Source organism: Rhamphochromis longiceps, linkage group LG7 (genome assembly GCF_057381845.1).
Source record: "Rhamphochromis longiceps isolate RC_006_pf linkage group LG7, R_longiceps_female_GT1.1, whole genome shotgun sequence".
Taxonomy (NCBI): domain Eukaryota; kingdom Metazoa; phylum Chordata; class Actinopteri; order Cichliformes; family Cichlidae; genus Rhamphochromis; species Rhamphochromis longiceps.
In genome coordinates, this window is record NC_140563.1 from 14,657,207 (window position 1) to 14,683,710 (window position 26,504).

A 26,504-nucleotide genomic window follows, 5' to 3' on the forward strand; every position below is an offset into this window, starting at 1 on the left:
CATGTCTCTTTTATTATTAGAAATCCGATCAAGAGAGGGAAACTCCGGAAGTTTGCTCGGGAAAGACTCATCACTTCAATTAATTTCAACCCAGTGCAACCAGATATCCCAGGGGTGATGTTTGCTCTGGGCACAGATTTGGGGTTAGAATAAGGTCATAACACTTACATACGCCAAACAGGTTCTCAAGCAGGAATACCGAGGAAATACTGAGACTGTGTCCAGCTCAGAGGGGCTTTATGAAGCCGACATTCCAGTAAGATTTGAGTTTCCGGATTGGAAAGACTTCTCTGAGCTGCTGTTTTGATGACCTCTTTGTACCGATTACAGCAGACCTTAATAAATAGTTTGCCCTGCTGTTTATCAAAGGGCACGGGAGGAGAAAAGATGAAATCAAGACGAATTTCTTATAAGCTGAACTGTTATTGAACACAGATGTGATACTTATAAATTAAGATGAAAAAAACTGCAGCTAGTCAACTAAATACATAAGAACATTTAAAAACATTTAGATAATTTCACAGGAATATTACAACAAAAATCAACCAAACTCTTACAAAGGATTGATTAACTTTTCTCTTGGCAACATCCAGCAGTCACCAGCGCTTCTCTCTTTGGGAGATATCTGCAAGAAACAAATTCAGTTATTGAAATGTTAAATATTTTTAGTGATGTATGAACATGTTTGTATAGCTCCGTTAATCATTACATTTCATTTCAATTCAGTCTGTTGAAACTAGCCCACCAGTGTTTGTGTAAAATGAGAACTCTGCATGCAGATGACTCGCCTTCGAAAACAGAACATGCCCATCACCAGCACGACCACGCCTCCAAACACAACTATCACTGCGGTGACGATGGAGACGGCCGATAGCGAGGAGGGCTCTGGGTCATGTGAAGAGGTGTTCAGAAGTGACAGACGTTTAGTACGTGCTGAATGGTGTTTAAAATTCACATTGGGAAATATTTAAAGTGATCTGAAACCAACCTGAGCACACAAAGGAGCCTGGTATGTTCAGGCACTCCAGGTGTTGTGGACAAGAAGTCATTTCCTCACATTCATCGATATCTGCAAAATCAGCCAAACTGACATATTTAATGGCATATTTTTAACTAAAAAACAAGTTTACTGAATGATTTATTTAAAAAAATAAATGACTAGGGCCCAGCCGCAGTACCTTCACAGTCCACTGGGGGCTGCAGCCCAGATATTGAAACAATTCACGTAGATAATATACCTGACTAAACTGCTAAAAATGTGTTTAAAATAAACTCCAGCAATTAGTTAAATTGCCCTTTCTGGAGAATTGTATTTTTAATTTTCATTTTAGAATTTTCCTGGTTAAAATTTCTTCCTGGAAGTTAGAATTTCAAATTCATTCTTGAGCTTAAATGAAAGTTATTTTTTAACAATTATAATTCCTTAAACAAAAAACATAATGTTAAACTCTGGCGTTAAAAGAAAAGAACAACACATGCCATCAGGGCTTGACTAGACAGTTTAGTTTTCGTACCCTGACACGATGGGGGTGCTGGGCTCCACTGCTGGCTGTTTGGATCACAACTGATGGATGAAGCTCCCAGCAGCTTGTAGCCAGAGTGACACTGATACAGGATCACCGAGTTACAGAGGAGATAGTAGCCAAATTGAATCCTGGGTATTGGACCGCAGCGGGGATCTGTGAGAAAGTCAGTGAAAAAATAAGGCCATCCCAGCTTCATACTCGACACAACTTGTTTTCCACAGCCTCACCCGAGTCCTGCTCTTTCCACGGGCTGATGTCAAGGTGAGGGATGAGGGGGTCAGAACAGGCCAACATGTCCTCCGAGGTCTCGGTGCGTGAGAACGGGTCGGCAGGGACATGTGTGACGTGGCTGTTGTCACAAATGATGCGGGATAAAGAGACTGAACGCAGATGTTTCCTCTGAGCGCGGGTGAACACTCCTTCCCTCTCCCACCAAAACCTTGAAAGACAAGCACATATTTTAGAATATTTTAGAATTTCACTTTTTTGCATCATATTTTTAATAATTTAATTTTAGCTGTGGCCCACCTGTCACCGTCTCTCAGCGCTCTGAACTGTCTCGCGAGCAGGCATGACAGGAGCGGTCCGACTCGGCCTCCGGGCAGAGCTGGCTCAGAGATGGCACCCACCCACACGTCGATGTTGTGTGGTGTCCCGTATAAGAGTTGGAATTTGTGAGCCAAAGTGAAGTTGCCCAGAATTTCAGCCAGGTCCAGTGTGTTGTTGGGAACAGAAAGGCCACAGAACTTTCGCCAGGAGCTGTATCCTGATGGAGGAGATGAGTCAGAAGACTGCGGGTTAAAGATGGAGTGAAGAAAGTGAGATAAGCATTAAATATATGGGGCTCATGTGAAAGTGAACATAGCCAAATACTGATTTTACCAAGTAAAATCAGTATTTAAGGAAGGCAGATGTAATAGGAGGGAAATTAGAACCTTCAAACTTAAGTGTAGATATACAAAAATGAAATAAGGTGAGATTAGGTTGCATAGCTGGATTCTCTCAAGGTTTTTTTGTGCAGTGACTGTTGCATTAGCATCACGTGATAACGTGCATTAGGAACTAGTTGGTTTAGCTCTGTGAGAAGTCACTCCCTGAGGGAAATTTCAGAGGGCCAGTTTTAACTCTTAATTAACAAGCAACACAAATAACTATTAGAGGACTACAGGCCACCTGGCAGGGTTATTAACACATTCCTACATCTGGGACTGGTTCATCATGAGTCAGCACACACTTTTCATGGCAGACTTTCAAGGAAACAAGTATAACTACTATTAATGATGCTGTGATGTTGTGCACGTTGACTTACATTACAATAACATCAACTGTGCTCTCATTTTTTTTGCAGCTAGAATATGAAAACACACAGTTTAATACAAGAATTAGTATACAGTATTCCCATGTCATATCGTGTTTTACCTTTCCAGACACGCTACATTTCCGATTTATCTGCAAATTTATATTACAGTTTCTGCGTGTTTTAATTTTTAAAATTGCAATTTATTTTTGCAGTAAAAATAAGCATTATCTAGCCTAAAAAATGAATAACAAAGTTATAATAGGGTTTATAAGAGCACGGGGAGGATTTTTATGGCTTAAAATATACAAAAGTAATATAATAAACATATGGTTTCTACTTTGCAGATTTCCCCAGAATGGAAACCCTGTGATAATAGAAGGAATACTGTAGCTGCAGAAAAACTACAACCGCTGGTACATGGTTTTATGGTCTTAACGCTACTGTAATTTCTTTTAAAATATTAGACTAAAAGAGGTAAATGCAGGTGTTGGTAACTATGGATTGTGGATCCTGATTTTTCTTAAATCATTTAAAAGAGACCTATTCTGTGTGTGTGTGTGTGTGTGTGTGTGTGTGTGTGTGTGTGTGTGTGTGTGCGTGTGTGCATGTGTGTGTGTGTGTGAGAGAGAGAATTTTATTTATTTATTTATTCCAATTTCTTTCGTTGTATATGTCATAAATGGCAACAATAACACAGTCTGATAAGATGTCATCAATAAGATGATTTCCACAAAGTTTCATCAGAAATTGCCTCAGTTGAAGGGTAACTGTCAAGAAGCTTAGAGGCTGCACTCTGTAGATGTCATACCAAATATTGACTTTTAAGGCTGTTAGAATTGAACAAATGTGTGTTTATATATGTCTCCAATTTCCCAAAATATGAAGGGTAGCTCAAGCACTTTGCAATGTCCTATATACTGTAACAATAGTGGATACTGATAGTAAAAATGGACAAAGTTTAAAAATAAAAATAAAGACACTGTATGTGCAAGTAATCTCCACCCACCTGCCCCTCCTCTAATATGGGGGGCAGCCAATCACAAGAAAGTCTGTTTAAAAGGGGAGGTTCTAAAACATCTTGTTTCAGATAGAGGCGGAAGTGAGAGACTGTATTAAGGATAAATATAAGATACTGCACATATGGATTACTTTTAACTGTGACTGGTGCAAAGCTACTCTAGCTGACTTCAATAATGAAAACATGGAGCTGGAAAAGAGAACAATAGGACAGACAGCAGATGGGATATCGGTGCGAGAGGTTGCAAGTCTTGATACCGGGCAGGCCGTGGTCTCGGCCTCTCTGGAGATTAAGGGCTCCGAGGTCCAGAGGCATCCCACCCTGTGCCTGAAAGAGTCTCTCTGTCAGCTCCTCCACCATCATCTGACCGGGAGTCTGCAGCTTGGCTGGAGACAGCAGGAGGCCACGCAGCACTGGGTCTATACCACCTGAAACAACAGGAGGAAATTAAAACAGAAATAGAAATGCTGAGTACATGTAATCAGAGTAAAACAACAACATTGCTCATTACCTTCCTGCACAACCCTCCAAGAGGCAAACAGTGAGTGATGCAGCAGCAGAGAGGGATACTGCGAGTTAGCATTATATCCTGGCCCCAATCTGGTCACTACTGGTTGCACGGTGACGTGAGCAAAACGAAATGCAGCAGTTGCAAAAACATTAGCAATGCTGGGATCCATGTCAGGATCATAACCCTTGTAAGGAGGCATCAGATGAGACATGGCATTCTCACCAAGGACCCGTGGCAGGTAGTGCTCCCATGTTAGGATCTTAAAGGATTTAGAACACCAGTCAAAGGGATGAGAACAGGTAGATGTGATATGTTGTTCATCAGATAATCCTGCAGATACCTGATGAATGGCTCCTATGATCTTGCGGGCCTCCTGGTACAGGGTGTCTGGGCTCCAATGAAGGTTTAGCAGGTGCAGCTCTTTGACCAGTCGGTTGTGCTCTCTCAGGAAGAGCGTGTGCAGCGCAATCAATCCCAGATGTTCATTGGCTCTCGAATCACCTGTGAAGCATTAGTCATGAGCAACAGCTGCACTGAAGCTTACAGTGGGTGGAGAATTTACAACATTCGCCCACTCACCAGCTTGAAAGCAGGATGTGGTGTTCTGTCGGTGAGCAGACCTGTCTGATGTTCCTGAGGTGGTGGAGTTGCGAGGGCCGCAGGGGTCCAGGTGAGCCTGGAGGCGAGGTAGGAAGGGCATGTAGGCGAGCTCGTGATCTGAGTGCTGGGAGTTGATGGCCATTGAGCCCAGAGGAGAAGATTGGTTTCTGAGAGCAGAAGCCAGGCTGGTGGAGCTGCCGTACACCATGCTGGCATCGACAAAGGAGGTGATGGCGTTGAGCTGCTCCCGCTGACGATGAGGCAGAACTCCAGCACCACAGCTGGGAGCAGAGCGGAAGAAAGGCATGCAACTCTGGACCCCATTACGAGGATCAGATGGTGGGATCTAGTAAAGAAAGTTGTCTTTAAACTGCTGCAGATGAGGGAAGGACATTCTTTTCCATAGCAACAATATAAGGGAAAAAAATGATGCAAGTCTAGTCTTTTTTGGGAACAGCTGTCAATTTCAAATTTCTAAAACAATTTCACCTCCAGGAGTAAAGAATAAAAAATATCAGACATGTGTCTACTCGTGATTCAGAACTACCTTTAGCAGCAATAACGTGAGGTAACTTTATCAGTCTCTCGCATCATGGTGGAGGAATTCTGGCTCACTCTTTGTTTCAAGATTCTTTCTGTTCATTGAGGTTTGTAGGCATTTGCACGGCTCTCCTAAGGTCCTCCCACAGAATTTCAGTCAGGCTGAGGTCTGGATTTGATTGGCTCATTTGAACACTTTCATTCCTTTCTTTTTCAGACAGTCACTGGTGTTCATGGGATTGCTGTCCTTATACATGACTAGATTCATAGTTGACAAAATGACTGGAAGGTGCCCAGGATCTGTGGCTGCAAAACAAGCCCAAATCATCACCCCTCCACCACCTTGCTTGTCATTTAGTGCAGCGGTCCCAAACCTTTTTTGCGCCATGGACTGGTTTATGTAGGACAATATTTTCACGGTCCAGCCTTTAGGGTGTCGAGGATAAATACGACAAAATAAAACCAGTACTGGTACAAAAAAAGAAGATTTATTCATAACACACGGTAAAAGACCCAGGGAAACTGAGTTAATGATAAACACCCTGAAAACCATAAATTCTCTCGCCCAGTACCAAATGACTCTGTGCAACCTTGCACACCTGAGCCGTGCTGCCATGTTCTTTTTAGACAGAAAAGGATTTCTCCTGGCAATCCTTCCAAATACTTCTTCAGTGTTTTTGTAATTGTACTGTCATGACCTTTAACACTTAACATGCTAATTGAGTGCTGTAGGGTTTAGATGTAGATCTTTTTCTTTCTTTTTTTTGGCAATTTCTCTTAGCATTGCATTTTCTGACCTTGGGGTAAATTTGGTTGAATGTCTGCTCAAGATTGCAGCATTGTCTTAGCACACACCTGAATGCTCCAGACCTTCAAACTGCCTAAACTTCTTAATTCCTATGAAAACAGTCAACTGAACTGTGAAGGTTCTCAGTATCCAGGTCATCGTAGTCTAAGGAGCTTGGAAAGAAAACTTCTCAGATGAGAGGTGAAACGTCTTCAAGCCACTTAAAGAAGTCCAGACGCTTTTCTTTCCAAGCTCCTTAGACTCAAGTGAACTTTCTTTTCACAGAACTTTACGTACAACAGCCAATGAGAAATCTTCTAATTGGGCGTAATGAGAGAGTATTTCCTGGTTTATATTTTCTATTTAAACCATTGACAGTGTTACCGAACCTGTGTTTGGTACTAATGGTAAGAGATAATCTGCTATACAGTAAATATACAGAAACTGTGCAGGTTACGGGTTTGGCATTTAGCATGTGAAGGAAAATAATAAAAAAAACAAAATAAATTAGAGCCTTCCAAGAGAGCTGGTGAAATGCACCTGGATGGGAAAGCAGGGTGAGTCTCGGTTGCAGGTGTGGGTGCAGTCAGCTCCAGACTTAAAGGCAGCCGTACTGGGACTCTGAGGCGTCAGCACCAGATCGTGGTCTATCCACTGACCCCAATCCACCAGCAAGTGGGACAGAGTGGAGTCCACAGAGATGTTGTCATTGTGAGTGAACAGCACTTCCTGTGACACCAGCCGCACCTGGAACATACGAGATGAGGAGGAGGAGTGATGGGCTTACAGCAGCTGGCAGGACAGAAGACGACCGAGAGCTGCTGCAGGACTCTTACTGGAGGCAGGCTGGCATTGTGATAGGTGTGTTTTGGTTCCCACCCTCTGGGCATCCCCCACACATCCTCATACTCTGGAGCCAACCAACGGGAATACGGGATATTAGCAGCCCCCCATCTCGGATGTTGTCTGTACAGCAGCAGAACACAGAGAGATGGTTACCTGAAAACAACGATCTCTGTTGCGCCAGCCTGTCAAATTTTATACATGCTCTGACCTGTTGTTGCACTCGCCTGTGACGGATCTGTAACGCTCAGAGAGACAGTCTATCTGACAGCTGGGCGTCTGCAGCTCAGCGGAGCAGCCCGTCACATGCAGCAGATTCTCCGTATCTTCTTCACTCAGCATTTCTGAGGGAGCACGGTAAGCACAACAAGGTCCAAGTTAGTAACACTGAAACATAAAGAAATATATATGAGAAAGATCAGATCAATTGTTGTGTCCTTTCCTGTCAAAAGCAGATACAAATGATTCAAATGATCCAAATGATCCAAATCTATTTCTGGAATTTGGTTTTGCTGAGCTTGATTATGCTTCAGTAGCCTCCATGAGTCAACTTATGCTGACTAATATTTTCTGGCACAATATGTAAACTGTATTGTTTGTAGTCATCATTGTAAAAATATCTTCTGTCCTCCTAAACAAGAGATTTTTTAATACCAAAAACACCCATACTTGGTTAAATAAAGCACATAAAACAAAGAGTTATAGAAGAGATAAATTGGCTGTGTAATATTATATCCTGAAACAAACTAAAAATATGATGTAGAATAAAGCTTGTTTAATCATTCATCAGATTAAATGGCCCGCAGGTTTACATGGTGTTCTGCTGCTGTTCAGTACCATAAGCGTTGGGCTGCATCATGGTGTTAGTGTAGACCATCTCTCTGATCAGCTCCACTGTGTTGTCCAGCAGTTCAGCAGCCCGGATCTGGGTCCTGGTTGTGCTTTCAATCTGTTTGAACTGAGCCAGCAGGTCACTGGGTCTCAGAGCGCCTTCAGACAGCGACGTCTTCACCCTGGAAACATTCAGAACTGTGTATTCAGTCCCTCGCAGACGTAAAATGATTTATTTTCTTCTATGTGTCAGCCTGGTTTGAGATATTTCCAGATATATTTTAGACCAGAATAAAGAATTTCTACCTTTCACTCGTGTGGGTGTAAGCAGCATCAGTCAGCTCAATCGCCCTCTGAAGAGCCTCATCAACAAACGCAGATCCCAGATACACCACTCCTGAGACCATAACAGAGCAGAGCAGTTAGAAAGGCTCCAAAGCACCTTCTCCTTTCAGAAATTATCAGAAATCCTACCTGAGGTGTTGCCGTGCTTCACTTTGGTCAGTGAAGCATGACCAGGGATTAAGAGCAGGACAACAACCAGTTGAAAAAGAGATGCAGACACCTGAAATGAAACCACATTAACCTTCAAATCTTGAAAAAAAGGTCAAAATTTCTGCATAAACTTTAAATTGTACATTAAAGCAGAAACTCACCACAAGTGCTGTAGTCATTGTGATTCTGAAAACTTTTCAGTGTGAGCAAAGAAGGATCGCTTCAGGTTCAGAGAAGGAATCGGAGGATCTTACCGCTGCATTCGCTCCAACTCATCTTGAGTGCAAGCAAGTGTAGGTGTGTGTTTGGCTCCAAGTGTCAAGGGTGCTATGTATACACTGTGAGCAGGGCCAACAGGTATGTGCAGAATCCCCTTATCTGTCCTTCATGGTGACAGAAAGGCAACATCAAACGCAGGACTCGCAGCCTCGACCTAATAACCTCTCAAATCAAATTTACGTCTGTGCTCTCGCCCTCGATGAAAAGCCTCTGTCAAATCAGCGTTACAAATAAATAATCCTACCCATCCCTCAGCAGAGCAGAGAGAGTCTTTGCTGTAGTAGAGCACTCAACCAAACAAAGAGGCGGCTGAAATATTAGATGTCAAAGTTACTTTAGTGGCAGATTTGTTTAAAAAAAGCAGTTAGACTTCACAATGAGAAGCTAAGCTTAGTATTTGGGGATTTTTTTTTTAAATTAAAAGGGTGTCTGTGTCTTCAACACATGCCAAACATTTCAATCTGATGGTCCCTGTGCCAGTGACACAGACAGGTGGGTGAGCTGGAAGCGGGGATTCTGGGAAATGACCATGAACCGAGCACAAGGATGAGACAGAAAGATTTCAGAGTGTTTCTGTCAACTGTGAGGCTTAACAACTCAAATGTATGCTTGCTTTCCCCCCCTTTGATGTTCCAGGTGTGTGATATCATCAAATGATTCACCAGTCCCATTTCATTACGCTGTTATTAATATTATCTCTGTTGACCCACCGTCTACTCCATGTGCTCCAGAGAAGAGTCGATGTATCCACAAAGGTACAACCAAATATTTGGCATACAGGTAGATCAAGTGTCAGTTGACCCACATTTCCTCACTTGTATATAATGAGTTCTGGTCAAGTGGATTATTTCAGGTGATCATTTCTGATAGTAAAAAAAAGCCACCTGGTTCTTAGCAGGTCTTAAAACTATGTTATTGATGCTAAAACACCTTTAGCATCAATAACTTGAAGTAATTATTATTACTATTATTTATTTTCTATATAACTATCAGTTTCATATTATTGAGCCAAGTCTTTGTTACAGTGTTGCTTCAGTTCTTTGAGGTTTGCGGGCATTCAGTTATGCTCTGCTCTCTTGAGGTCACAGCACAAGATTTTGTATACAAAGGAGTTCATGGTTGACTCAATGCCTGCAATGTGCAGTTTCTCTGAGCATGGACTGAGCTTAGGGACAGTTTGCTAGGACAGCTGACATGTCATGAATGTTAATTGTTTTCCATGGATAAATAATCTTTCACATTCAGAATGATGAGCTTTTTGGAGATATTGCCTTCTAAGCCTCCCCAGACTGATGACAGCAACAGCTCCTTCTCTGTGATCTTTAACGTGCACCCATATGCTCCTGCAAATAGACAAAATTTCTGCTTTTATAAAGGTCATCACACTTGCTGAGAGAGAGTAATCGGAGAAGCTGCTACCAGTTTTAGTAAAAAAATAATGACGTGGTGTTATAACATCTATATTATTCATCTGGGTTTGCATTTTAATAATTTAAGAGCTGCTAAGGACCAGATTCATTTTATGATGTCCCTATATGTAACACCTTAGAACTGAAACAGGGTATTTCTTTTTCACTTCACTATATGGTTGGATAGTCAGTTTGTTTTTTCTTGTAATTTAGGTATTTGTTTTTCAAAGTGAAAGGTAAGAGTGAAGCTTTATGTACTTATGACTCTGTGGATGTGGGCTGGGAGACATTATGTCCTGGTGAATGTGAATAAGACTGTGAATAAGACTAGAGATAGAGAAAGAACAGCTTTATGCCAGGATGTTGATGTGACCTGGATGTCCACATTGACTAAATGTTATTGTTATTATAATTATTTCATTATGATTTCAACTGCTGTAACAAAAAAAAAAAAAATCCCAAATATGGGATCAAGCATTTCTCACCATCACCTGGTTTTGAGGTCTGCAGACTGGATTAAAGCCACCTTTGTGTTTGGAGCTTTCTGGATTTGTCTATCTGGCACAGATTCACAAGGGAAAAATACAGTAACAAGGATCGATAGCACAATAAATGAAACCTTAAAAACAAACAATGAAAGCATTAAGAGCTTTGATGCAGATGGCTTTTATTCACATTATTTTACTCAGTTAGTTTGGTCAGTTTATTTTTGCCAAAGCAGAAAAATGTATTGATTCATTTGGTCGCATGAAACATGCAAAAAGCAGTAACCAGAACTACTAATTAAAAAAAACTCACACATTGCAGGCACACACGCGTGAGTATTCACAGAAATTTGCAAGTACACACAATGAAGACACATAATACTGTTTTCACTCTGAGATAAATAACTTCATCTAAACTCGGGGACTTTGACAGATATCACAGTGAATAAATTAAGTCACAGTTTTAACAGCAGTTAGTGGGAAGACTTGTAAGTGTTAGCTGTATGTTGTTTGGTTTCAGATCTGGAGTCAGGCGTGCTGAGACCACAAGAACCGATCGCACCGCTCGAGCATCGTCTGGATCATGGCCCTGAAAAATAAAATACTTTTTAATAGTTTTTTCATGACAAAGAAATCTTTAACCTGAGCTGACTTTTAAAAAGCAAAGCCTGTATTTTAATCCAGTGGACAGAGCAATGTGAACGTGTGTCAATGTGCATCACAGCTTAAAAATAGGATGGGAGACATTTCAGTCTCCTTCATTTACCCAACTTACAGTTTGCTCAGACGAAATCTGATCAATGTTAATAAATGTAAAATATAAAAATATAAATATAAAATGTATATTTTATAAACGTATCTGATTTCTGCTGCATTACAAACGTCTTATAGAACATGTAAAAAGAACAAAATGATATATGCAAAATATAATAATGTTCCATTAAAAGTAAACAGCCCAGCGAGTGAGCTGTCTTGATGGAGGATTGTGCTCTCAGAGTGCCTCTGGTTTAATGACCGTACAAACAAATTTGACATGAAATGTAGTCAGTATAGGGTCAGTTTGTTTGCAGCCTGCTGTTGAGCTGTGAACTACATTTAGTCCCATTTGGGAATCTTAGTCACACAAGATTCTGCTTTGTGTTAAGTACAAAAAAATAACAAACTAACAACTAACTTAAGTTCAGTGCGTGTAAAAGTGCAAACTACAACAATTACCACTACTAATTCGCTCGACTACGTGTTTTAATGAACAAGGAAATAAATCAGTGTCAGCAGTTTGTTATGCAAACATCCAAACATGTTGCAGGTTTGTTTCTGTGAACGTTACTTCCTCACATCAGCCAGGAACTGCAGGAGACCCCAATTTTTTACCGTTTTCTGCATCTAACAATACATGAATAGTCTTTCCTGTTGTTTTGAGATTCTAAACATTTGATAGCCTGACCCACCTTTGCCTCTTCTCAGCGACTCTCAGCACCTCACAGACCAGTTTGGAGTGGGGTGAAAGGACCAGTTGAACACCACAGTCCTCCAGGATGGTCAGAGCTTGGTCAGGCCCAACAGTCCTAGCCAGCATGAGAGTCAGGCTCTCCGGGCTGATCTTTCCTCTGCAGTCTGCTGAGCCATTGGACCAGTCGCTCCCGTTCGCACCTGCGACCTGCTCAGAGTTGACCGTGCTGCTGCACTGCTGGGACAGCTGGATCAAGAGCTTCCACTCGTCCACGGTCTGGGGCCTAACACCTGGCAAATAAAGAAGAGAAGGAACACACGTTAGTGCTTTTTTAGGTTTACAAACGTGGCCATTTTAAGGTCTCAATAATAACTAAATGAACCAGCCAAGTAACAGGATACAGTTCCAAGGAATTGGTCCGCGCAAGTGTTAAAGGCATTCCTGAATTTCTTCATTCAGACAACCTGTGAAGTCAAACATTTCCAAGGCTGCCCTCTGTCCTCCACCACAGCATTAAATAAAAGGAGAATGCTGCAGCGAGGGAGCTGACAGGGAATAGAAGGAGAGAACATATTTCTCCCGCATTGGCTTATCTTTATTGGCTCCCTGTTAAACTCTAAATCAAATTAAAAATTCTTCTCCTCACATCCAAGCTCTGAATAATCAGGCACTATCTTATCTTAAAGACCTTATAGTACCGCATAACCCCAACAGAGTACTTTGCTCTCAGACTACGGGCTTACTTCTGGCTCTCAGGATATTTAACAGTAGAATGGGAGTGCTTGCTCATAGGGGGTTGTTTTCTCTCTATTATCGTAGGGTCTTTACCTTACATTATAAATCTCTTGAGGTCAACGTTGTGGTGATTTGAAACCAAGTGAAATGAATCGACTTGAGTTACTCAGTTTAAATGAGTCGGTCAGTAAAGTCTGTATTTCATAACTCCTGCTCCACAGTTGGAGTTTAAGAAGATTATCGAGACCATCTTTATTACATGGTAATGATTAATTTAGATGTATTACCTGCTCATTGCACAAGAACAGCTGATCACAGGTTTTGCATTTACTTTAACTGTCCTCACTCTTACTAACTTATTAATGGATAGTTAGACGTACTGTATCTTTGTATTTCTTGTAATGAGTTTAAAGATGCAGCACTGTTCTTGTATTAAAAAAAGCAACCCCTGACGTGTTTACTGTAATTAAATCTCATCATCCAGTGAAGATTTCCCAAATTTAATTGTTCTTATCTGAGAGACGGTGGTTTAAAGACTTCGTCTTACCATCAGATTCATCCAGCAGGGTGATGTCATCCAGCTGACAGATGGCGATGAAAGCCTCTGTGCGAAGTTGGAGCTCATTGCAGAGGTAGAGGTAGCCCGTCCAGTACCTTCACACACACGTTACACAAAGGGTTATACCACATACATCCTGTTTTTTTTTTTTTTAAGGTAGGCAACTAATTACTAATTATACCCGTGACTTCGACAAGTCTGTAACATCTTCTGCTTTGAGGAAAAGTCTGCAGGAATGCGAATCAGCAGCGACAGAAGGCGTCCATAGCCCCAAGCGAAACAATGTGAATGCCACCTGCAGCAGGAAACACATGAAGTTAGTGATATTTATTATTGTTCCTCGTTCTCACTTCAGTATCTTACTTAAATAGATTCCAGTAGAAACGGCTATGTTTGGATCTATCCAGCTATGGTTCGTTTTCATCATGTTCAGCTAATCTACTGGGCCTTACAGGTTAAATAATAGCACTTATAAAAAAAACAAACAAACATATTATCTGCTTTAGTGACTAAAATTAGTCTGAAAGTTTTTAGTCACTTTAGTCACTTCTACACTGTTACCTTTATTAGTGAGACACATTCTAAAATGTTCTCCTGTAATTTTTTGTTTGTTTTCTATCATTTTTATGGAGTCTTAAAGAAACGTAATTTCTTAATTTCTTTAAGATGTCGTGAGGAGTAGCTCTCCAGGTTTCGTCATACATTAAAAACTCCACTTTGGATGTTGGCTGCCTTTTGTTCTGTTCTCTATGAAGAGGACCGCACACTGCTTGAGTAATGTTGAGATCTGGGGAGGCCAATCCATAACTGATAGTGTAAATTTGTGTGTTTTCTATCCAGGTGCTTTTATTGCATTAACCGTGTGTTTGAAAAATGAAACTGTGGCCAATAAGACGTTACAGATTTTACAGAAAAAAAATCATATTTCCATCAATCTTGACAAGATCCCTCAACATCTACATCTGAAATGCAGACCCAAATTATGACAAGACCTACAGAAAGCTAAAGAACTATTGTTCAAGAGCATTTAAAAAAAATACAAGAAAGTCTGGCTTTTTGGAAGCAAAATAAAAAGAAATGAGGGGTGGCTCAAGACTTTTGCACAGCATTACAGTATGTTGAACTACTTTAAGATCAAAATACAAATAAACTGGTGACCAACTTAATCAATTTAAAAAAAGCCCATTATTATTACTTTGTATAATATTAGAAATATTTTGAGGGTTTGTGCACAAAATATTTTAGATTACAGAAACAGTAACTGTCAAAATGAGAGAAAACTCACACACAACCTTCCATTATCTTTGTGGCATCATTGAGCCAGTTCCTGTATCATAATGGCACATGGAAATGTAAGGCTGGGCTCATAAACAATCTCACTCTGCCAGTTGAAGGATAAAGACAAAAATGTGTTAACTTACCTTGGCTGTCCATCAGGGGTCAGGGTATCACAGCACTGTGGGGCATCATGGGTAAGTGCCAGCTCCAGCCAATCCTGTCTCAGCGATTCTGGATCAAGGAGGGACTGCAAAAATGACAGCCTCAAAAAAGAAGAAGAAATAAGTGTGAAATTCTGCTTCTACAACATGAGCTTGGTGTTTTATTTAATTGAACAAAAAGGTTAAGCTGAAGACATACCTGTGCTCCTCAGTTTGTGATTGTACCAGATTATCCAGATATGCCAGGAAATGGCTTTTTTTTGCCATGGTCATTACATCAGCAGGAGTTATGGTAGGATAGAACTGGGAAAAGGAGCGTACAGCAGCCTCACCGTGCTTCTCATACAGTCTGGAAAATAACATAGCAAACTTATCTCATAAGGTCTAACAACACTTTTCTATTTCTATAGTTTAAAATCACAAATCAAATCAAAATCAAATCACTTTTACTGTCACATCACACAATACAAGACTTTGCATTTCATTTTGAAGGTCAAACATTAAAGAAGGGACCTTTAAATATGTGATTTATCAAAAAAGGATGCCGACCTGTGAAAGTGAGCGAGGAGATGAGCTGGACTCCAGGGCTGCAGCTCTCTCAGACTTCTCAAAGATTTCTGCAAATCACCTCTCTGAAAAACTTCCACCACCTTGCTAGACTGGGTGAGCTCTACAGATACAAGCATGATATTTGACGAAGATGAAACCACCAAGAATCAATGAGCAATATATGTATATCATTATTTTATCAAAGTTCTGACTAGTTTTTAGTCTTTTGTTATATATAGGATTATTGCAGAGCACATGCATTTAATTTCCTAACCAAAATTAAACATATTCACCTTTATTTTCTACATATTTTTCTTCTATTTGAATGTTTTAATTTTTAAAATTGTCTGTTTGTCGATTTGTGAACTCTGAAAACACACATACATGTAAGTTTTCAAGGATAATTGTCTGACCTAGCATTGCCTCAGTGAAGGAGCTCATTATCTCGGGCTGCTCCTGATGGCACAGCAGACACATTCTTCTCACGCGCTCTTGGTCCAGCAGAAAAAAGTAGCGCCTCAGGAAAACTGTGCACCCCAGCTCTTGTTCATTCTGGTTTCTGAAGCAGCTCAGTTCTGTGTACAGTGTGGCCAGCTCACAGAGATGAGCCAGCAGATCTGATGGTATGGGTTTAGGGGGCACCACACGGACTGGCTCAGCAGGACTCCCATTTGAAGCACCGTTTTTCGTTGAGTCTAACTTTAGCTGATCCTCACGCTGTCCCTCTTCTTCCTCAGGCTTAGGCGTTTCGTTCTTCTCTGTTACATCTGTTGGTTCTTCTGATGAAGAGGTAGGATCCTCTCGTTGATCTGAGCAGGTGCTTAAATAATCCGTATCCCATCTCTCCTCTCCTGCTCCATCCATAGTGGAATCACCTGCAGCAGCAGACTTGAGCGCCACAGACCCAAGTATTCGCTCCAGAACCGGCAACCACTCCAGCAGAGCTTCTCTCAGGGAGGCTGGGTCTAGTAGCACCAAAGGATCTTGTATCTGGGAGCTGATGTCGGAAATATTTGTAACTGTTTAATAGAAGACATTGCTGGATCTTGCATTGGGGAAATTGACAAAATGCAGTACTTACATAGCTTGCTCTGTTGCTGACTGAAGTTCCTGCATTTCAGCCTCAGCGTTAGATATTTCATCACCAACCCTGTGACACGTACATGTCAAAGTAAAAAAGAAAACAGTCTGGATTTATTTCTTTTCTATGGCTACTATTAAAACAACACACATTGCTCTAAGCACTCTAAAACAGGGTCGCAACAGCACTTACTCATTCTCCATTTCCTCGGAGTACAAATTTGTGGTGGCTGATATTTCAGTCGGTCCGCCCTCTCTGAATTCAGGTCTCTGCCAGAGCTCAGAGTTCATCTGGAGAGTGTTGATCTTCTCTGTTGTCTTCTTAACAAAACTAGAAACACTGATGACAAGAAGGTGAACAATAAATACGTTTTGTTGCACCATTTAGCAAAACAACAAGAGGAAGAGAAAGCAGTACAAATACAAAGGTGAAATGACTCAGAAGGATGAAAAATGCGAGACCTTAAAATTAAACACACCACATGTGCCTCAGTATGAATAATAAAACACAGATGTGGGTCTTCAGCGGAAAGGGGAAGTAAGGCATATGAATGCACAGCTGCACTTGAGTGAAAGTTTCAATTCTCAGAAGAAGAAAGTGTTAAAATATAGCTCAAAGCCGCATGAGCTGCAGCGAGAGGCACGTTTGTAGTTAAAGCTTCTTTGTTTCATTCACCTGTCTTTAACGGCCTGCAGCGCGATGCGGGGGGGTTTGGGACGGAACGAGAGCGGGAGGTGAAACTGCAGGCCTTGGTCAGATCGTTCGGCCTCCGTGCGCTCACTGGTCTGCGGATCTGAGTAGAGGTGGGGGCGAGATTCGGAGGAAAAACACAGATGGATGGAGTACCAAAGAGATGAGAGAGACAGTGGACATAATGCAAGCAGATGGAGCAAACGTGGCAGACACTAATGAAGAGAGAACACAAATCAAATGCTGCACGATACAAAAAAAATTAACCCAAAACAGTGATGTATGTGAGTGATACGATGGAAAAAGATAAGAAACTTGGTATTAACAGTGGGACAAAGTGAAGATTAAATTTGTAAAGCAGGTCAATAATCACAGTGATTGCTCAGCACTCACAGCAAATCCAACAATGCAGCAGCAGAGAAATATTTTTTATCAAATGATTTTATTTTATTTTTAAACGCAAGTCAGAAACTGTAATAGAAAAAAAACAGTTGGTTATTAAAAACATGTATGATCATTACAACAGAGAGGCAAAGAGTCAAATTATTAGCAGTTGGGTTACACAGATCCTGTGGAACGCTCCCATATCCAATTAGTTAGGTTATTCACAGGTTTTTTTTCTCCCTCTTTCTTGGTTTTTAGTAGAGTGTTAAACTGAAAATAATTTTACTCTCTCTTAACGCTGAAATTAGAAGGGGTAGAAAATGAATTTGATCCTGAGACATAAATCAAATATATAAAAAAGAGAGAGAAAACACAAAGAGATGGAATCAGGACAAGAGTCAAAGAATGAAAGAAAGAAGAAAAGTAAGTTAGATTTCCGCTTTGCTGTGATCTCAGTTTCAGTATTAGTTTAATCTGTTCTGATCATTTTTAAAAAGAGTTACATCGACTTAAGTCTGCTCTCTACAGAAAAATGCTGTGTCTGCTAATATTTACTAAATTCTGGCTGCGGTTGTCAACTTTTCATCTCTGAGAATTTTCAGTTTTTGCAGATTATACTAAATATGAAGGTTATACAATGGAAAAAGTGTTATTTTATCACCAGTATTAGAAGGCTCTTTGTAACTCTGTATGCATCACTTAAGACTGTCTCTTACCGTGATCGACCTGATCCTCATCCTGCACAAAGCTGAATTCTTTGAGTCGCTCCTCCTCTGACACAGAGTGATTAAGCAGCGAGCTCGTCTCCTCATCTGACTGGCTTCCTCTGCGGCTGATCACTCGATAGATTCCACAGTCCAGGACGTTGAAACTCTCCTTAAAAACCACGTATCTAATATCACTGCACTTCATTCATTACATAGAATAACTGTGAGCCACTGAAGAACTAAAGAAACACATTAGTTCTTACATGTGAGGAGATACTGCTCCTCCGGCTGCTGGAGGCTGAGTCAAGAGGCTCCAGCTTTGTGATGACCTCTTCCAGCTGCCCGATCAGCTCTAGATGTGTGCTGGAACTGAGCTGAGACTTCAGGTGCTCGAGGCGGTCAATGGGAATTGATTTCCTGGCCTGAATTAAATAAAAAATAATTCCTACTAAGATCTTGATAAACAAAGTAAAAAAAAAATGAAAAAACACCATTAACAAGTACTTAAACTTTAATCTGCAGCATACAAACATCTGAAAGTTGTCAAGAAAACTGACTAAAGCATCGTCGCCACTGACATTTTTATTTTAGAGGTGTGGACCAGAAGTCGAACGACTGCCTTTCTAGTTTAAAAGTCTGAATTACATTTCCACACAGTAGTATGTAGTATATATATATATATATATATATCTAACGTAGAAGGAACATGATGGAAAATAGCATTTGATAAACTTAAAATTCAATTTGATTCAATTAAATAGCACCAAATGACAAAAAGAGTTGTATCAGTGCATCACATGCAGCCCCACAGAAGTCTGAGCCAACAGAAGCACAGCTTAAGGTTTACCTGACCTCCCGGGCTTTAGGACTGTTTGACACAAGTGTAAGCAAAGGCCTATCAAGGCCTCTTCTTGTTGAAGTTGTTGATGGTAAGATGGAAGTGTTGTTATTATTAATAAAGTAATTAATTAAGTTTCTTTTGCTTTTATAGCTGAGAACAGTTTCTTTAAATATCACTGAGCCCTGCTGTGTTTGATGTTGATGATGCAGATTAATCATTACGTTTTCTTATGAAAACTTAACAGTAAACACAAGGACTCTCTCTCCGTTTTTCTCTTCCTTCTATCAATCCCTCCATGTTTGGGTCACGAGGGCAGCAGTCTAAGCAGAAACACCCTGACTTCCCTCTCCCTGCCACCTGCTCCAGGTTGTCCCAAGTAAACCAAATGTCCCTTAACTAACCCTACTTCCAGCTGCTCTTTTTTATTAGCACCTGCTCAACTCGACTGTACCTTTAGAGTATTAGGTGATCGTACTGGTACTAGGGACATTTTTAGCACCTTCTTGGACGGGGTTTCAAGCAAACTGAATCAAGCCAAAAATGTAACACGAACAGAACCCATGCCACTGATTGGCCTGGGACCGACATGAATGAATGAGTCATGAGAGCGACTCCTTCACAAGAATCAAACCTGACATTTTTCAGACGAAGCAAGAGGGAAATGGTAACACAACGCCCACCACGTTCTCTGTGACAACAAATCAGAAACCAAGCAGCAGGTGTACCATCACCTCCATCTCCTCGATTGTTGCATTGTGTCACAAACACGATGTCACCCACATTGAGCTGGTACTTCATTGTAATGGAAAATGACTGAAACTGAATAGAATCTAGCCAAGATGAACTTAGTGGAGCCAACGAGACGCTAATACAAAGCAGCTTTAGTATGGGAGTGGTAGCAATCTTACCCTGCTGGTAGTGATTGCGTGTTGGAACATACAGCAGACAGCAGCAGCCAGAGGCCAGGACTCCCTGCGCAGCAGGCGCTCAACACATCGCTCTGCAGATATCAAGGAGAGGTGGGACAGACGCCCGCTTCCATGGAGACAGAAGAGCTCACTGCGATAAACCGCCACGTCAAGCAAATCTACAAAAAACAGAAAACAGACAGAATAATTTACACTCGATTATATCAGAGCAACAAAGCTCTGTGTGATCATCGTTAACCTTCATGATTTTTGTCTATCGAGATTAAAAATAAACATGATGTTACTGCAGTAAAATAATAAAATGGTTACATTTTAAGGGAAAATTGTTTGTGTTCATGAAGTAAAAGGTTGGTGGTATTCTGGGAACAAAAGAAGGCAGAAACACACCTTTAACTTCAGTCCACAAAAGTAGCTGTCCATTCTGAGGTGTGAAGATATAAATGGCAGAATCAGTCCAGGTCAGCAGGTTTTGGTCCCTATACACAAAAACAAAGTGTATAGTTAGTCAAGTGACAGGCTGATCTGCATATGGATTTTTTTAAACAATTTGACATGTCAGATAAAATGAAAATATCTCAAATATTGTAACATGACATGAAAAATTATGCTTATTACCCCAAATAAAGCAGCTTAGGGAAGGCGATAGACTGTGGAGTCTTCTGCACTGGATTGTAATTTGGCTCATTTCTGCGTCAGAGGAAGAAAATTTAGATCAGAAGTCTGGCTTTTAAAATAAACAGGGTCCTAAGCAGGAGCACACAATACCTAAAGGTGATGAGAGGCAGTGGAGGACACGCCAGAAGCTGTTTGAACTGATGGGTGCTCAGAACCTCGCCATTAAAACTGGCCTCCCATATTCGAGACCCCGGCCGGGCACAGTACAGCAGTGGGGGCTGACCCATTAATAATCCCCTATTCTGAGGGAAAAAGCAAGCTCCAAACTCCCCGTCACGCTCCTTATTACCAACACGCCAGAACTTCTCCCTGAAGAGACACACAGAAGCCAAAAAAATCACATAACAACCGTGAAAAGTCCCCCATACACCACGGAATACAGTTTTTATAAACATGAGGAAAAAATAAAATAAATATTGATTTTATAATATACTATACAGGAAGCCCCACGTGGCCAGGCTTTATTTGTGTTGGAGATAACGGGCATTACAACAGGGATCATTGTTTGTTTGTTTGTTAATTTATTTCAATCACGTAAACAATATACAGATACATTTAGCAAAGAAGAGAAGAGAGAAAAAAATACTGTACAAAATAAAGTTAATACATTTCAATACGGCTTCTGTTCTCATTCGGCTTTCTTTGTTATTTCTACTTCAGGCTCTGCGTGCTAACGTGAAATAGTGTTTCGACGCGTTATTTGACTCTTCCTCTGCAGAAATGAACAAACTTGGTGCCGCAAAATGCAGAAGTGATTTTACCAGTAAGCGCACTGTTGGTGCTGCCATTTATTCCTAATGTAACAGCTGCTCATTCAATCACTGAAACAATGTGGGGCACATCACTCACACTGCTGTAACTTTACAGTTGGGCTTCCTTTGGCGCTACAGGTAAACTACCGCTCAGGGTGGCTGTTTAAAGTGTATTCTTTTTGTAGAGTATAACAATTATAGGATCCTGTTAATGATGATACTGAATGATACTGTTAATCAGAATGTGTCACTGATGATTTCAAACTGAAACTCACAGCATAGCACACTGGACATATAAAGTGCTTTGGACCATATTTTCAGCATAAGTTACTATGGCGATCTAGCCAAGTTAAAAGTGAGGCACCTTTGACACTGAAAACTCGCCAACGTATTAATCCTGCTTGTAGCACTGCTTTTGTGCACAGAAGAATCTGTTGTAGTTCATGTTTAATAAAAATACAAACTTAATATTTTAAGAATAAGAGAAGAATCTGTGATAAAAACTAATATGTCCATGATAATGGACCCAACATATTACTACTGGACCATTAATGACAACATTTACCTAAATGGAAGCATGAGTGCGAGCGCTCTGTGAGTTTCTCCCGAAAAAGAGAATATGAAAGACACAAACGGATGGAGCAAAGGTGGTACTCACTTCTCTGTGTCGCAGAGATAGCAGCGGGTGAGGGAAGACACAAGCAGTCGTCCATCTTGGTACCCAAGCTGAACCACTTTAGAGTCCACAGTGGTGACAGTCTGGACAGGGAATATAACAAACGCTGACCCCTAAAGACAAAAAAAAATAAATACATATATCATAGGGAAGGATGAATTTTAAATATAATAATAAATGTAGCATGCAGACGCAGCATTGCTCTTGTCTGCCAGAATAAAAAAAAACTGAGAAAGAAAAAAAGTACAGTCAGAAAACTAATCACCATAAGAGCTAGCAGCTCTTATAGTTGCATGTTTAACCACTGAACTAGTACCTACTTTTAATTAGTGCCAAGCTTTCAATGTTAATCAGCAGTCACTACCTTTCCCATTTTGGAGGATCCTGCACGGAGAAAGGACACCTTGCCTCCAGAGTCGCCGACAAAAACTTTCAGCGCGCTTGTATCCCAGCAGAGTGCAGTAACTGTCTGACCTCTGTGCTCCCAGGACACGCTGACTCTCTCTGGACGACCCCGCCGCTCCAACTGCAGCTCCCACACCACCACCAGACCCTGACTGGATGTGTATCACACATAGTGAACAATATGGGAACCACAGCCAAACACAGAGATGAAGCAGGAAAGAAAAAGCCTGCAACTTGTTTAAAAGTACTTTTTGTAGTTACCCACAAAAGAATCTAACTACAACTTTAACCAACAGGGGGCAGCATTCTACAAGTGGGTGTGTTAACACACATTTTAAACCAAGGTGGTACGAAACATTTTATTTACTTTCTTGAATAAACGCTAACCTTGTTGCAACTGCAATAAAGTCTTCATCGTGAGGGCAGCATGCCACCTGAGCGATGGATCCCTCCTGGCAGAAACACGCACATTGAGTGATGGGTCAGTGGACAAATGCAAAGAAAACAAACACCGCATTACTGTTTATGTTTAACTCTATCACTCATTAACAGAAGAGCAGCACAGGCTCACAGTCACTTATTACCTTGTGAGTGAGGATGAGCCGTTGTTTCCAGCCCTCCCTCTGAATCAGGTGCACCCCACCTGCTGATGTTCCTAATGCGAGCCACTTCCTCGACACTGCCAAACAGGTACACTACAGCACAGTGTAACACAGAATTAATGTCAAGCATAATTGTATTCTTGCTTTTCTAATTTTCTTCCACTACAGCTGAAAGAAATTAAATCCATATTGTATATTTTTTAATACGTCCTACTAACTTTAAAGCCAGGATTATCAAAGTGCGGTTCATGTGGCAATGGTGGCGCCCATTAGTAACCCTTTATGTGGCCTGAAGGTAGTTTATTTCAGATCACTAATGGTTAAAATATAAACACCACCAAAACAACAAATACCAAAATAAACAAGATTCTTGACACATTACATCCACTAATTTGTTTTTGTTTCAAGTCCTTCTTTAAAGATATTTAGGAATATGAGGTGCCTACTTGAATATAAATAGAAAACTGGCTAGAATTACTACCTTTAGCCTGCCGGAGTCCAAACGCAGAGCAGAGAGAAGTGGATCGAGGCAGTCGAACTCTGCCAGGACATAATTGTGGTTCTCTGGAACAACTGGTATCGGAGGCATCTTCACTGGTGCTCCAACACAGCTGAAGGACAAAGAGTGAGTCAGATAAGTATGAAAGAAAATAGGAGAGAGTTCATACCATGGCCCTCGGCCGTGTGGCTTCACATGACTTTCAGCAGCGTACCTACCCTCTTTAATTGACCAGTCATGACTCCACTCTACATTACCGCCAGCCTGAAAAGAACCCCCTCTTTAAAACAGTTAGTTTGGTGCACAGAGCACTTTTTAAATGATTTTATTATAATTCAGATAAAATACTGAAGCTTTTAGTTATTACCCAATATATAAGCAAACTTCAACATTAGGGTGTTTTTTGGAGTTAAAAATATGTTTATCTTTAACATTTTTTGTTATTAAAGCCTTTTATTCTGGAGATCTTTTGACAGGACAGCATGAAGGTGAGAAGGGACTGAAGGGACTGAAAATGTAGAACTGGCTACATTATCAGAACTCGGTGCTGCACAGTGATGATTTGCACTTAATTAACTGACGAATTTAAGGATAAAAGCCGTGAGGAGGATGTTGATTTTTTTCTTGCTGGATACATTCAGCCCTAGCTGCTGTTCAAAATGATTCATCTTTCATTTAGTGTTGGATGTTAGCCGTTTCAAAGTGGTGTTAAATTGTGTAGATTCAAGAGTTGAAGTTAGAAGTTAAAGTTTTGCAATAAATACGTTAGCATTAGTTGCAGAAAAATGAGCTGCTACTGTGAATAGTTGACCCAAAGGCTGCAGTCACTGGCTACACCAGACACCAGTTTTCATTACTGCTCTATACTATACTGTAAATCAGAGCAACAGGGCCTCACAATTGATGGCCTCGTATAAAATTTGCAATTAGGCTCTGAGGTCATTAAACACCACTGGTGCTCTGCCTGAAATAATAAATATTACAAACAATAATTAATACATAATAATAATAATTCAGTAATAAAATGTAATCTCTCTGATCCTCATTATTCTTAATGAAAACACTGTGACGCTGAAATCATTTAACTTACACAGTGAGCATTTTTTGGCCACTTTCCTTTCTTGCTAAACTTTATTAATAGCACTGCTCCAGTCTTACTGAACAAATGCTATACTGTCCCTCTCACTTACTGACACTGTGCAGCAGCTGTGCTGCTTTCCGTCTGCATTAAGTGTTTAAGCTCATATTTATGTAATATTATAGCTCCATCTTCCTTTGCCAGTGAAACCATCTTTGTTACCGTTCACACGCTGCCAACACCACCCCTTTCATATTAACGTGCTTGTAACTACATTATATGCCCAGTTTTCCCCCCCATAATTCTGTTTTACAAAAATTTTCAAAGAGAAGGCACAAACTGCTAAACTGGTGAATGCCATTACTGAAGCAATGAGACAAAACCCTACATTTGCACTTGGTTCACTGTATGAAGCAGAATATAAAAAGTAATCCATGTACCAAGTACTCACGTAGTGTCCAAATTTTTCTATATTCACAACCTCCGAGATCAGAACTTTCCACATTTACACAGGGAAATACAATTTTTTTCCATCTCCGACCTAATTCACCATCTATACCAACTTTAAAACACATCAGTGCTATTAAATAAATAAATATATACCATAAAAAAGTAATTATTTTTCCACACCTTTATTGTATGTTAAAATAAACTTGCTTTTATCTTGTGAATAAAATAAATAGGCAAAAATAAGCCCGATTATAGTAAACCAAAAATAAATAGTGATGACATTTTATTTATTCCATAGTTTTTTTGTAAGATGCAAGTACCAAAACACTCTGGGCATGAAACAGACATTCTCCGTCTGAAATACGTCAGAATCGAGTCAGATTCTGATGCGTCAAAAATTTCTCTGGTTGTAGACTGTCGCATGGGTAGACTAAAACCCAGTTCATGTTGGTGTAGCTGTATCCAACTGTGGGACTGACAAACCTCAAATGTCACCAGAGCAGTAACAATATACAGGAAAAACAGGAACAAAGATAGCGCGTTTATTAACCATTTCAGTATTATGAACAGGCAGTAGTCTCGTCACCTATGTTTGTTCATTGCAGTTGCTGCAGAGGATTCACGCATGTCGCGATCATAATTTAAAATCGAAAGCGTTTTCTCTTTTGGCCCAAAACAATGCGAAACGTGACAACGCGCACAGACACACAATAATATCCACTTAAAGATTAAAATATTCGCAGTGTTTACTTCCTCGTTAGTGGGCAATGGGTCCTGAAAAGCAGCGCCCACCGTCACGAGTTAATCTAACACCAGTTAATCTGAAACACCGGTCCAAAAATCACTGAAGCTAAAATTTGCGTCAAAACACACCGGAACCACGGGGAAATATTTAAAAGTGTAACACTTATTTCAAACATTTCACTGTCACCGTTTATTACAGTTAACACAAATCTAACCAGCCCGCTCCTCCCACTTTATTTTCAATAACAACTTAGCAAGAATGCTAGCTTAAACGCTGTCATGTCCATTCACCTCCAGCTTCATATATTAAACTCACCAGATATACCGAGCAACTCTCCCGGCTGTAACACCACACTTACAAGGCTTTCTTACATCCCAGATTTATTGCGTCTTTGCTCCGCTGTGCTGGAGAAAGTCGGTCAGCAGACCCGTGACAGTCTCACTCACTCAGCTGATGAGGGCACTTCCTGAAAGCAGCGCGTGGGCTTCCTCCGAGTTACAGATCAACTGAAATTGAAAGCGTCTGCATTTATTACCCAAATCAGTTGCGCATTTAGAAAGGCTACACATATACTCTGGATACTGCAGCAAATAATCCCTCTGAGGTAAAGATGAAACAACTCATCACATTATTA

The 26,504-nt window shown here is 40.6% G+C and overlaps 2 protein-coding genes across 3 annotated transcripts; both read right to left on the reverse strand.

Moving 5' to 3' along the window:
• Nucleotide 1: 1 nt before the first annotated feature.
• Nucleotides 2-9,430, reverse strand: epx (eosinophil peroxidase). The gene is made up of 17 exons (XM_085412389.1): nucleotides 8,613-9,430; nucleotides 8,431-8,521; nucleotides 8,263-8,353; nucleotides 7,963-8,138; nucleotides 7,337-7,469; nucleotides 7,119-7,248; nucleotides 6,823-7,029; nucleotides 4,935-5,301; nucleotides 4,696-4,856; nucleotides 4,356-4,614; nucleotides 4,102-4,272; nucleotides 2,055-2,292; nucleotides 1,754-1,965; nucleotides 1,515-1,679; nucleotides 989-1,069; nucleotides 789-885; nucleotides 2-625 (listed from the first exon to the last, which is right to left on the reverse strand). Exons 1-17 carry the CDS (start codon nucleotides 8,628-8,630, stop codon nucleotides 568-570), a joined length of 2,655 nt encoding a protein of 884 aa, XP_085268515.1. The 5' UTR covers nucleotides 8,631-9,430; the 3' UTR covers nucleotides 2-567.
• A 1,364-nt stretch (nucleotides 9,431-10,794) lies between these two features.
• hps5 (HPS5 biogenesis of lysosomal organelles complex 2 subunit 2) lies at nucleotides 10,795-26,345 on the reverse strand. Of its 2 annotated transcripts, none has more exons than XM_085412380.1 (23): nucleotides 26,229-26,345; nucleotides 23,580-23,709; nucleotides 23,081-23,191; nucleotides 22,884-22,948; nucleotides 22,456-22,648; nucleotides 22,074-22,204; nucleotides 20,754-20,972; nucleotides 20,604-20,675; nucleotides 20,376-20,464; nucleotides 19,968-20,146; nucleotides 18,482-18,640; nucleotides 18,228-18,387; nucleotides 17,113-17,230; nucleotides 16,630-16,776; nucleotides 16,438-16,506; nucleotides 15,770-16,353; nucleotides 15,357-15,477; nucleotides 15,007-15,156; nucleotides 14,790-14,909; nucleotides 13,550-13,663; nucleotides 13,357-13,463; nucleotides 12,073-12,364; nucleotides 10,795-11,213 (listed from the first exon to the last, which is right to left on the reverse strand). In XM_085412380.1, the coding sequence occupies exons 2-23, from the start codon at nucleotides 23,685-23,687 to the stop codon at nucleotides 11,153-11,155; spliced, it is 3,369 nt and encodes a 1,122-aa protein (XP_085268506.1). In that variant the 5' UTR covers nucleotides 23,688-23,709; nucleotides 26,229-26,345; the 3' UTR covers nucleotides 10,795-11,152. The 2 variants fall into 2 exon arrangements, with proteins under 2 accessions (XP_085268506.1, XP_085268505.1); XM_085412379.1 differs by having other exon boundaries at nucleotides 26,186-26,331.
• Nucleotides 26,346-26,504: the final 159 nt, after the last annotated feature.

Bases quoted from the DNA above. Each gene is read 5' to 3' on its own strand.
- epx (XM_085412389.1), bottom strand. The intron at 5,302-6,822 runs GTGCATTTCACC...TTTCTTTACTAG, and splicing joins CACCCTGCTTTCCCATCCAG to ATCCCACCATCTGATCCTCG. The intron at 886-988 runs GTTGGTTTCAGA...CACATGACCCAG, and splicing joins AGGCTCCTTTGTGTGCTCAG to AGCCCTCCTCGCTATCGGCC.
- hps5 (XM_085412380.1), bottom strand. From the start codon at position 23,687: ATGCCTCCGATACCAGTTGTTCCAGAGAACCACAATTATGTCCTGGCA. The intron at 18,388-18,481 runs GTAAGAACTAAT...GTGGTTTTTAAG, and splicing joins GGAGCAGTATCTCCTCACAT to GAGAGTTTCAACGTCCTGGA. The intron at 15,157-15,356 runs GTCGGCATCCTT...GTTATTTTCCAG, and splicing joins CTCCTCGCTCACTTTCACAG to ACTGTATGAGAAGCACGGTG.